The following is a 12,610-nucleotide window of genomic DNA, read 5'->3' as shown; positions in this document are numbered from 1 at the left end:
AACCAGATGTATTCTCTTGTTCTCTGTCACTAGCAGCTGTTCAACAGTTTATTGTTGGCGGTTCTGAGTGGTGTTTCATCAGGGTAATACCATACTGTATTTATCCGAAGGAATAAACTTGCCCTGCCATCATGGGCTGGTATGAAGGCACGGGCGATTGACTGTATATTATGGATCCACTCTGGAGCTCAGTCAGTGGGAAAGACACTCTCAGGTCACTGGGCACAAAATGTAGATTTTGGTTAAAAAAAGAAAGCCTAATAAAATGGAAATCTGTGGCCTGTTATACAGGAGGTCAGACTAAATGATCTGAGAGGTCCTTTCTAGCCTTAAACTCTATGACTCTATGAAGTGTTTTAATTAAAAAGAAAGAAAGAGAGTGAGGAATATGCAAAGATGCTTACTTGCTGTGGGATGGGTTAAAAACTCTTCTCTGCAGCCAGGCTCGCAACTGTCTCTTTCAGAACGCAGTGCCAGTAGTTCCAGCTCTCTCACTGCTTATATCCTGTAGCCTTCTCTGGAGATTAGCACCTCTGCACACTGAGTAACAGGAGCCCAGCTGGCACCTTGGAGGCATGGATAAAGTCGTAGCCCTCTTTATGTTGTCTCGCCACTAGAGGGGGACAAAGAGACACTGTACCAATGTGTCAGCTGGCAACAGCATTGGGCTAGGATAGGAAAACCAGGAAGTGAAACTGTGTGTAAACAGAAAGCCCAACTGGAGCGAAATGCGGTGTATAAACAACCACTGGGAATGGTTGAAAATTATAGGAGGTTTTGAAATTCCTTCGGCTGCCCTAAGTTAAGGTGGTGTTGGAGGTGAAGTCCAGGGGGCTGAGGGCTAGAGGAATGATAGCTGCACATGGATGCACGTGGAAAATAAAATAGCTGGAGTTTCCAGAGGAAGAGATGGGCTTGTGGGTGATACCTGGTGTGCAATTTATTGGCCAAGAAAATATTCACCATGGAGTAAGTGTGGCAGAGAGGCCTGGAGACAGGAGAACAGGAGAGAGCTCTTAGAATGGAAGGATGGCCAAGTGGTTGTAGGCTGTTATCCTAGGACTTGGGTTCCCATCCCTGCTCCACCCCAGATTTCCTGTGTGTCCTTGGTCAAGGCACTTAGCCTCTCTGTGCTTTAGTTCCCATCACTAAAATGGGGATAGTGGGACTGCGCTAGCTCTCAGGGGTGTTGTGAGGATCAGATGCTGTGGTAAAGGGGGGCCATATAAGTCCCAGAGAGAGGTAGCTAGAGAGCTACTTTCAGAGCCTGTGTTACCAATTCAGACCCTGCAGTTGCCATCTAGGGCATAAGCCGAAGGTGCGTTGATCTGATGAATTAGCAATTTAGCAATGTGTTCTAGAGCCGTGCTTTGCAAACAGGCTGTCTGCTGTGCTGAGCCCAGGCCTGTCCAAACAGAATCGTGTAACTGAAGCCATACAGCAGTATGTGTGGGGAGGGGAGGACGTTAGCCTGCATGTGGGTGTTTGTTTCAGTGTTGTGTGTGTGTGTGAGCAGGGGAGAGGGAGGTATGGGGCTGAATCTCCTGGTGTAACGCCATTGATTGTAATAGGGTTATGCCAGGTTAGAATTCGGACCAACGTGTGTTACAAACAGCTGTATTCAGAGTCCACACTGCAGCATTCCCTGTGTGGCTGGCCTGGGGAGCTCTGCACAGGTTCCCTTCTTAGAGGCTTGGCTCCAGGAGAAGATCGCTGCAGCAAGGAGCGTGAATGGCGTCACACCCTGCACTCCAGAAAGAAACTGGGAGCAGTGTAGCAAGACTGAAATGTTCTCTCCCTTCCTCCCGCAGCTGACCAGAGTGCCCGTGGAATCGTGCGGGCAGTACAAGACCTGCAGCAATTGCCTGGGCTCCGGGGACCCCCACTGTGGCTGGTGTGTGCTCCACAACACGTAAGTACCGTCCGATGGCATTTCCCTCCGTCCAGCCCTGCCTCCCTTGCCCCAATGCGCTTTTCTCACTCTCTACCGGGGCACGCAGCAAAGCTGCAAATGGACAGGTCTTTCCCTGGCGGGGCACAAGACATCGCTCAAAATGTGACCTGAGCAGCTCAGTTGAGGCCTCGAAGACTGAGAGAGAGTGTCCTTGCTGAAGCAGCCATCTTCCTTTCATTTAGAATGGTAAAGAAAATAATCACAGAGACAAGGCAGTCTGGGTTTCTCCCTTCTGAGTGCACATGTGAGTGGATAAGGAGGGGCTCAGCAAGACCCTGATCCAGAGTCCATTGAAATCAATGGAAAGGCTCCTGTTCACTCCACTGTGTTTTGAATCAGGCCCATTTGCTCTTACAGTTTCTTTCTGGGGGACAAATCCATTCCCTTCTCCAACAGATAGGGCAGCAGGACCAAATCTGGGGCTGGACTTAGACACAAGTCTCAAATGCACTGTAGGGTCTGACTCTCCACTGCTTACATTGCTTTGGCCGCTGTTGATTTCAAGTGATTTACTCCTGCTTGAGAGGAGAATCAGGACCTCAGGATTTCATAGGCACACGGGGGAAAATTCAAAGGTAATGTGTAAAGGGGAACTGCCCCATCTCACCTCAGCGAGGTGTTAACTCTGAAACCTAGTGACAATGATGTAAATGTCAGCCAACTGTTTCAGTGCTGATAGTTTTAATCAGATCCATCTGGCTCTTCTGGGACAGTGGGCAAAGTCTGAGCAGATAATGTCCACCCCATGTGGGTCCCAGTATCAGTGCCTGGGGGGAGTCTGCTCACTAAAATGGCGCTGCAGGGAAGGAGGCCTACTCTGAAATACAGCCTTGCCAGGTGTCTCTAGAATGAATGCAGAGCTTCAGTTGAGGTGGCCTCAGGCCCTGCTGATATTGCAGCACTTTGTATTGTTTTCCTTTGACCCTGAGGTTCCTCTCAATAATCTCAACACCCACCTGCAGAAAACCCTCTTCCAGTGCCAGAGCGAGCTGGGTCTCAGGCTTGTCAAGCTCAAGGCTGGGGCAAGCTGTGAATGGTGGGATAGCATCACATGCCAATGGCGCCCATGGCCTGGCAGCATGTCTGATCTTCATGGCCATATATAGACCAGCAGAGTGCCGCTGGGGGTGGCGGGGAGGGTGCTGTTAATAGCCTACTGATGCTTTGCTTGAGTCTCAGTGGTCTTCAGTAGGGAAAGAGGCTCACTGCATAGTTATTCTTATGGGTCCATTCCCTCCCCTGTATTCACAGCCCTTTCCTTCAAGAGTCATGGCAAGCTGTCATCCAACAGAGGACAAGTATGACATAGAAATGCCCTTTGGAGGCCAGCAGCGCCACTCCTCCCTGTGGCTATCAGGGGTCGCTGGAGGGTGGAGTGAAATGAGCCCGCTGCTGGTAGCGTTGAGGGGGTTCATGTAAATCAGCCCACGGGTGGTTCGCACCCCATGAGCTGACCCCATCAATTCGTGAGGTGTGAAACCACCAAGGTTTGCTTGATTTCAGATCAGAGCCACATGGCCTGACTGGATATGCCCAAAACGAGGAGTCAGGCCCCGCCTTCGGAAGATCCTGAGCACACCTGGCCTGAGTCGGGGTTTGTAAACGTTACCCCAGCTATACCGAGCAAGCTGCATTTGGGGCCCTGTTAGTCCCTCTTGGTCTGAGAATGTGAGGCCAGCACTTGTATTCAACAGCCAGATTTGGTGTATTCTCCCTCTGCTCTTCTTCTCCCGGGCCCATCACCGTGATATCGAAGCATAGTGCTTTTTGCTACCGGTAAGCTAGCCAATGAAGGAGCTCACCTCTTCTGTATCAAGGACTTGAGTGGATTGCCATTATTGATTTGTTTATGTAGCATCTTTCACTGGAATCACAGTGCTTTATGTCAAATGACCCTCACGGGACAGAGGGATTGTCTGGCATGTGGGGCTGGTAATGAGCTAGGGGGCCTCTCACCTCTAAGTCATCAGTTCCATCCAGCATGTCCCCATAGTGACTAAATGCTGTTAGTGTCTGATTGGTGCTCGGTGGCTTGTATGAAATGAATCGGTGGCGCTCGGTTCATTTCCTAGCAGGCAAGTGTTCACATCCCAACAAACAGCCTCCTTGCGTGCGCCGATTGGTCTCTTCGGTGGGGATCTCTGCAGAGCAGCCATGAACTCCGTGTCCAGCTCTGGAGATGGTTCCTCTGGGTTCAGGTTGAGGCATGTTGCGGGAATCAGCATAGGGGAAGCCTCTGCCAGCACTGAACCCTTTCTGTAGGCACAGAGGGGGTGTCAGGGCTGTCAAAGCACACTGAACCCCCCATGTGTGGGATCTGGCGCTGTGTGGCTGCTGATCACGTGCCGCGTATTCTGAGGGTGTGAGAAGTGACAGATCCTCCTACCCAAGTCTATAGGAACCCGAAGAACACTTCGGGGTGACTCAGTCACCCATCCCTGCTGAGAACCCCACAGGTGGAGGAGTGAACCCAGCACCTCTAGGTCTAAAGCCTGAGCCTCTACTACTGGAGCTGAAGGACTCATTCTTTTAGCAGAGAGCAGTAGTAGGCTGTTATCCTGTGTGGATCAGCCCCGGGCGGGTGGGGACACAGGTACGCTCGCCCAGTGCAGTGCATTAGTTTGATGATGGTGATCGTGATGTATGAAGCACACTGTGCTGCATCACCAAGGTGCCTGAGCTGTGGTACAAACATCATTAATATGTCACATATCCCCGCCTCTCCAAACCAAGAACCAAAGGCTGCCGCCTCTGTACCGAGCGGGAATGGGGGTGCCCTGCCCAGGGTCTAGCATTAAAAAGCAGCTCAGACATTTTTCAGACAATCATTGGACGTCAGGCTTGGGGATGGAGATGCAGATAAGGCAGGGAGGGTATTTCCATTGCCTAGCTAAATCCCGTTCATTTATCTGCGAGGTGAAGGTGGAGTCCCTGAAAGGTGGGTGAAGTTAGAGCACAGACCCAGGTGTGCCTGACATCAGCCAGCTCATTTCTTCTATTTGAGGAAGCATGTAAATCTGGCCTGGTCTGGCCTGGAGAAGTAGGTGTCGCTACCCAACTGGCTCAGTGATCGGGATTCCAGATGCGTAGAAGAAACCATCACACCACAACATTAGCCGCTGATTGAACCACAGAAATACCAGATATTTCATCTCAGCCTATTGCTGCAGCCACCCAGGGTCAGTGGCAGGGATCAAGCAATCAATGCACCTAGCAATAAATCCCCGGAGAGAGAAAAGGGGCAGAGACAACTGCAGATTGCAGAGCAACTTGGTGCCAGGGAGCTAAAGAAAATGCTAGCCAGCGTATAGTAGGGAAGAGAGAACTGGATTCAATAGACTAGGAATCCCATGTGCAAACCTTGCCCCCCAACACCCTCCTTCTCCTCCTTTAAGGAGGAAGGATGGCCTTGTAGTTAATACACCGGCCAGCACAGCAGGATTCCTGGGTTCTGTTCCCAACTTTAGGACAGACACTCTGTGTGACCTGGGAGCTTGTTTCTTAACCTCTGCTTCCTCCTCTGTAAATGGGGTGGCCCTTTATTTACATGCCTTACGGTAGGGCCATGAGGGCTCAAAAAGGAAAACATGTAAATCCTCCCTCTAAATTCCTTTCCTTCATCCTGCTTCCCAGGCGTGAGCTCCGCGCCAATGCTCCCCATGGCCTCTCCTGTCCTTGGGGGAAGCTGCTGTGTGCCTCGAACCTGAGTCCCCCCTCGTTTCCCCCAGACTCCCTAAGAAAAGACAACAGTGCTGTGACCACTTCACCTTGCCTTGTTGTCCTGTTCCCTCCCTACCCCACCCCATTGTGTCCCGGGTCCACTCTCCAAACTCCAGAGCTCCTGTAATACGTCTGATCTGGTGGGGCTGGGTGAGCAAGTTTGGCTCCAGTTAGAACCACCCAGCATGGCAAAGGACACTTCACCCTTAAACCAAACCTGGAGTGAACTAGGCACTTGGGGGGCTGAAAAGGTGCCGGTAATTCTTTGTCTTCTCTGTGATCTCTGTATTTATTTTATTTTATTTGCCTGCCTCTGCCCCTCAAGCTGGGCTTGGAAGCAGAAGGGCCAAATCACGTGAGTCCAGGGCATTTCCAGCCAGGCAAGCAGCAGGCAGTGCCAGATATCCCTGTTCTCACACAACTTCCAGCTCCTGTTCTGCAGAGTTAAGTTGTCCACCTGCCTAGGGTAGCAGCACCTGGGTGTTTGGGTCCTTATTGGCACTGGATCTTGGAATGCTGTAAAGTTCATTAATCAACCTTTCCTAGACTTGATGTATAATCAACGCCTCCATGCAAGATCTCCAGGAAAACCTGTCAGAACCACTGCCCATCACTAGTGTTAATACATCACCCTCTGTCCCCTTTCAGCCAAGGGTCTCAAACGCTTCATAAGCAGGAAGGAGTCCAGCCTCCTTTGAGGTAAAGTGGTCCCTGTTTTACAGGTGGGGAAACTGAGGCACGGAGCAGGGCCGTGACTTGTCCATGCCCTCGCTGAAAGAGTAAGAATGGAACTCACAGCTCCAGACTGCCAGGCATCCTTCCTCTCCAGTATCAATCATCTTTAATGAACGGCAGTGCAGGGTTGTGCCTGGGGCGTGTCGTAAAGTGCTCACCTAGCAGAGAAGGGTGGCCTGTCGGGTGCGCGTAGCTGGCTGTTTATTTCTAGACTGCTTCTCACTGTTGGATCTGAGCATCAGTGACTGAGGTCCTCAGTGGAGGTGTCAGTACGCACTGCTTGTAAGGTTACCCCACGGCCCCATCCATCAGTTCCCTGGAAGCTCTGAGTCTCCGGCCGGTGAACGCTAGCGAATGCTTTAGCCCGGAGGGCTGGGGGCTGGGACGGTGTCTGGTGGCTGCTTTGGGATCCGACTTTGCATTGCGATCCTGAATTCTCTGCCCAAGGGGCAACGTGCTGGTGCCCAGGAATTGAGTTCTGTGACTCTCCCATCCTAATCTTACAGGGGGAAATCTGACTCTATTGGGAGAGGGAGAGAGAGAGAGACGGGGGGGGGGGGGCGGGAGCGTGAGGCGGGGGTAGGGAGGGACATTGATTGGCTTCTACATGGCGAGGAAGAGAGGGGTCACTGGAGCTTTGCAGTGCTGTATCTCTCGCTCTCATCTCATTCCCCGGCTTTCAGTGGCTCAGCTCCCCTCCGGGGCTGTATTTAGGCCTTGTTAGGCTGTGATGAATCATTTAGATGGTGTAAATTGAAAATGTGGGGCTCGGCTTCTGCTCAGGTCTCCAGGGAGGCTGAGGGAGGGGTGGTAACCAGGCTGAAAAGTTAATAGCTGGCACAGAGAGACCAAGTGCCTAGGACAGAAGGCAGCTGGTGAGCCAAGGCCAACTGCAAGGTCACGGTAGGGTCACTGAACCAGAGCATGAGGTGGGGGGAGGGCGAAAGTTTTCTCTTATTAGTGGGAAACAAATCACGGCTTTTCCACTTGCTGCTGCAAGGGGCACTGTCGTACCAACCAGCCTCCTGAGCTGAGCCCTGCCCAGCAGTGCCCTCCAAATGAGGGCCTGTCACCCTGGCTGCCTCAGGCTGCACTCCCAGCTGTCCTCCAGCTGAGAAGGCTGGGCCTGGCTAGCGATTAGCTACCACCATGGGGAAACGAGAGTTTCAGGGATGGCGAGTCCTGGCTGAGAGGGCGTCTATCCTGCCAGAACCAGCATAGGAATCAGCATAGGGGAAGCCTCTGTCAGCACTGAACCCTTTCTGTAGGCACAGAGGGGGTGTCAGGGCTGTCAAAGCACACTGAACCCCCCATGTGTGGGATCTGGCGCTGTGTGGCTGCTGATCACGTGCCGCGTATTCTGAGGGTGTGAGAAGTGACAGATCCTCCTACCCAAGTCTATAGGAACCCGAAGAACACTTCGGGTTAGCTCTGGTCTTCGGTGTCAGCCCCCTTTCGCCTTGGGGTCTGGGGAAGCCTCTCTATCCAGAATTCACGAGGCTCATTTCTAACAGACTGTCCTGATACAAAGGAAATTTTTGCTTAAACAACTGGCCTAATCTGGGGGCTTTTTTCTTATTTTTCTTTGTCCCACAGACTCATGGCCAGACCAGAAAATAACGCTGTCTTGCCTCGGCAGGTAATGTGATGCCACGGAGCAGGCACAGTCTCATTGATCGACCCTGACTTTACCTTTCTTGGTCAAAGTCTTCTGAGTCGCTAAAGAGAGTCTCCGGTAACCCAAGCCGCCTACAGAGGCAGCGATAAGATCAGGCGCAAGCTCTTGAAAAGTCTTTCTCTTGCTTGACTTTTAGTCCGCTGAAAGGATCTTTTTCCCCCTTGGGCTGAGGTTGTCGCTCACGCTCTTCCTCTCTGAACTCCTTTAACAGGTGCTGCCGTGGGAGACAGGAAATGTCGGGGCCTGTGTGGGGTATGGAGAGCTTCTTATGCTCTTCCTACCCCGGGCATCAATCCCACAGGGGCCTTGCTGTCTGCAAAGAGCTTTAGGAGTCAGAACAAAGGTACATCGTTTGTTAGAGATGAACCCGACTTCCGCTGAATGGTGGAAGGTTTCAGATTCAAACCCAGCTCTGACTCTGAAGCTTGTGACTGGCACAGATGGGCTGAGCTGAACCCCCAAATTCTGGAGAAGTTCAGATCTGCCCCTTGTTCCCTTCGCCCTGTTTGTTCTTCCACCCACACGCGTAGCTGAGATTAAGCCACATTTCCTAGTGCAGCCGGAAGGGCTGTTGGGCGGAGTTAAGGTTGTTGGACTGGTTGGAGTCACGTAGGATAAAAGCGTTGGAAGAAAATCTCGAAACATGGAATTTGGTTTGGAAACTCTCTGATGTGTTGCTCGAAAGTGGCAGACCTGCCAGCTTGTGGGGGCGTAGCCATTGAGCCGTGTCCCCAAGCTGCGGCTGGTTTGGATCATGCACTGTCCGAGCCAGCACTCAGACTGAGTCTCTAAGCAGCAGATCCTAGCAGAGATCTAGGTGGAGTGGAGTAATCTGCCCGCAATGGGCCTTGACACAGAGTGAATCCATCTTTTTCTCAGGTGGTTATTGAAAGAGGGGAGGGTGTTTTGTCCTTTGCATAAAGGTGCTCGCAGCAGGGGGCCCAGATGGCTCAGTAGATTTATACTGGGCTATTCAGCATCTTGCATCACGTCTATCTAAACTTTCGTCGTAATCCATCGGTTGAGGCATATCTAATGCACCTCGGCATCAGATCTCATCTGCCCAAAACGTGTCATCATCTTGGAGGCTCTTTCAAGGCCTTTGTGAAATGAGTTCTAGGTCCAGAGAGAGCCAATCCCCTGTTAACCTCTGAAAGGCTCTGATGCAGTGGTTGGCTCTTGATAAGTCACATCCGTCTGTGGTGTACAGGTGTGGACACTGAACGAACCACCCTGAATTGCACCCAGTGGCCTCAGCAGAAAGGCCAGTGACAAGGCCTGGAGCCCCCGCTGTCCACACAGGTAGAGGTGGCAGGGTCAGCCAGCTGGCACTGCCCTGCTCCTTTTTTGATCTCAGCCTCCCCAGGTGCCACTCAGGTCCCTTTCAGGAGTGCTCCATTTGCTTTGTCATAAACAGTGGTGCAGGTTGATTCATCGGAGCGGCTGCGGCTGCCTGAGGCGATGCAGGGATTTTACCAGGCCCCGCAGACTGGAATACCCTGGTGTCTGGTAAATGTATTTTGATAACATTTTGATTTTCCTTGATTAGCTCTTCCTAGCTAGAGGGCAGTGGGGAGGGGGTGGGAGGCTAATTAGTTTGTGCAGCGGGTTTCCTAATGAGCCTTTCACTATTGGAGACCTGGTGAGTTTGGTGTCGTACTTGTGATTTGTCTCCAGGACAGAGCAGCCTCTTTGCAGTCTCTGCTCAGGAGAGGTGTGTGTGTGTGGGCCGGGGGGTGGGGGGAGGGAATGAGACCAGGTCAGGAATGAGACACATTGGCAGAGCTGTGTGTGTGAGTCGGGACACAAGGCAGGGCTGCAAGAGCGTGGCATGTTGTACATCAGGACTAGGATCTGCCACAGCTCAGGGCAGCTGCACCTTTATTTCCCTTCAGTGGTCCAGCCAGGGCGCCCGCTGTCCGTCTGCTGGCTCCCCAGCCATTGCCCTTCTGCCTGGAGACCCACGTCTCTCTCCCTTCTGACTGGAGTATTTCCAGGCTGCACAGCTCGCTGCCTTCACAGTGCATTTGCCAGCGCACAGGTTGCCCAAGTGCACCTGCTTGTTTTCTCTTCAGAGACAGTTAGCAGGTGTAATTGCGACAGTGTCCAGGTACCACACAGCACTTCCGATACAAGCCTGCGCTAGTCTTAAGGGAAAAAGCATTACAGAGAAAACATTAAAAACAATTGACGAACCTACACGCCTGCTAATAAACTCACTCCAACTCGAACATGGGCTCTGCCAGGGCAGTCTTTCAACCCCCTGCCCACGGGGGATTCCTTGTGGTTACCAGTTCATCACAGCTTCAGCACCCAATCTTATGAGGCTTCAGTAGGCCAGTCCTTCGAACCCTTCCCAAAGGATTGGGGCCCTCTATGGACCCGTGATCCTGTCTGTCTGCTGGATCAGGAAGAACAACCCTGAGCCAGTTTAAAACCAGGCTATTTCTCCCCAGCCCCGTCTTTGTTTGTTGGTGCCTGGAGGATCCAGTTTGAACTAGTATATGTAAACCTCTGAAGGGGGGTGACTTTAAAAGGTTGATAATAGAGGAAGTTCAAGAGAAGGTGCATACAATGCCACAATAACACATACACAACTGCATTTTCAATGCAATGGACCCTAAAGGTATTAACCCTGATTCAATAAGGTTTTAACTTAATTCAGTAAAGTTGATCTTAAGTCCATCAGGTTTGTTCAGGATATTACAGGATATTGTCAGTCCGTCACAGGTCGCCCCAGCACAGCTGTGTCGGGATCTCTGGGCTGAAGTTGCTGACTGCACTGTCAGTCAGAATCGAGGTGCCTTGGCTGCATTGCACAGGGCCAAGGACTGAAATCTCAGGCAAGGCTGCAGGTCAGGACTGAGATGCATCCGCAGCATGTTGGAGGCCCATGACTAGGGTAGCAGTTAGGGTGACTAGATAGCAAGTGTGAAAAATCGGGATGGGGGTGGGAGGTAATAGGTGCCTATATAAGAAAAAGCTCCAAATATCGGGACTGTCCCTATAAAATCAGGACATCTGGTCACCCTAGTAGCAATGGATGGTGCTGTTCAGCATTTATGTGTGTGGTCAGAGGAGAGCCTGGGACTGAAATAGCAAGGGTTGCTACCAATCTGGATTGATGTGCATTAGGGAGGCCTAGATTACCTGGTGCTTTGATAGATGAGGATTGAAGTGCACATTGATAGAGCTGCATGGTGGATGCAGGCACGGGAAAGCAGAACAGATGTGCAGGGGAAAGTTATGCTGTGTTTGAATCTAGTGAGTGGTATCCAGATGCTGACTTGAACGTTCATGATCAGGGCCTATTTGTATAAGTGGGTGAATTGAAACCCCAAATCTGAACACCCTGGGGGAGGCCAAACTCCTGATCTGAGTTTTGCAGCTTGGGCTGATCTTTGCTATATACAGAATTTCACGCTGGATTTCTGGTAAGCAGTTCTACTGCATTTCTAACTTGCTACATATCAGAATAATGAATGCCCTGTAGGGTTCCTTGCAATGCCTTACAGCCTCTGGAGCAAAATCAGAGAGAGTTATGATGGATGGATGATTTGGAAAATTCAGTTTCCGTCGTAGGGCTGTTTCCAGGGAATTGATTTCTGTCTTATTGTTAGACATTCGCCAGTATCTCTGCAGCCAATAACCTGCCAATGAGAGAAAATGGCACAGCGAATGAGTTCTCCCCAGGGTGGGGTCACGTCTGCCTCCGAATGTGTTTTCTCCCTGACATTTCATCATCCTTGACAGTGTCGGATTCCTGGCAGGTCTCAGAAGGGGGAAAAGCAGGAGGCTTTCCCTCCTGAAATAATCGCTAGGAACTTTTTAGGACACTCAGCTGCCTCCTTGTACGGCTGTTCACATGCGGACACACGCGCACGGTCGCACACACAGTCCTGTCAGCTCTTATTGCACACACACACAGTCCTCTTGGGTTTTTTTGCACACACATACGCACAAAAACACACTGCATTCTCTGCGCGCACAAACACACAAACGAACTCCCCTCAGCACGGCCACCCGAGCGCACTCTCTCTCTCAGTCCACTACTTAGCTTTCCCTGTCATGCTCACACACATGCCTTCGCACCTCCTCCCTCTCATGCACACTAACCCTTGAATTGCCTCATTTCAGCCCTGCTCTCAAGGGAGCGCGCCTTTGTCACTGTCCCCTCAGCACACAGCGGCCCTGCACCAGAGGAGGAGTCTCCGCGGGAAATGAAAAGTGCTCCCAAGGGCTGAGTTGGGTGGAAACCTGGCCGGGCTGTGTGGAGTCCCGCAAGGTGTGGACAGCTTGCATACGGCAGCAAAGGATCGAGCTGCTCAGTGTGTCCTGAGGTGGGGACGTTCTCTGGGGAGCTGAAATTGAGGGGAGCTGGGGCTCCACATTTGCCTAGATTATTGTCTTCCAGTTCTCTCTATATGCTCTGGTTTCATCCAGCTCCTCATCCTCTGCCAGGGATACACTCTCCTCCCAGCCCCCCCTACACACACCACCACCACCACCCTCAACAACACACA

General features: G+C 51.6%; 1 protein-coding gene across 1 annotated transcript in view; it reads left to right on the top strand.

The window, feature by feature from the left end:
* Positions 1 to 12,610, top strand: part of PLXNA4 (plexin A4) — a 577,512-nt gene that overhangs the window by 358,466 nt on the left and 206,436 nt on the right. Inside the window, exon 4 of the mRNA XM_084633028.1 lies at positions 1,812 to 1,912. Within this exon, the coding sequence (XP_084489154.1) occupies positions 1,812 to 1,912 (101 nt within the window). The remainder of the gene's footprint in view (positions 1 to 1,811; positions 1,913 to 12,610) is intronic.

Source organism: Lepidochelys olivacea, assembly GCF_965140295.1.
Source record: "Lepidochelys olivacea isolate rLepOli2 genome assembly, chromosome: 1".
In the NCBI taxonomy this organism is placed as follows: Eukaryota; Metazoa; Chordata; order Testudines; family Cheloniidae; genus Lepidochelys; species Lepidochelys olivacea.
This window is presented reverse-complemented; position numbering and strand designations above follow the sequence as displayed.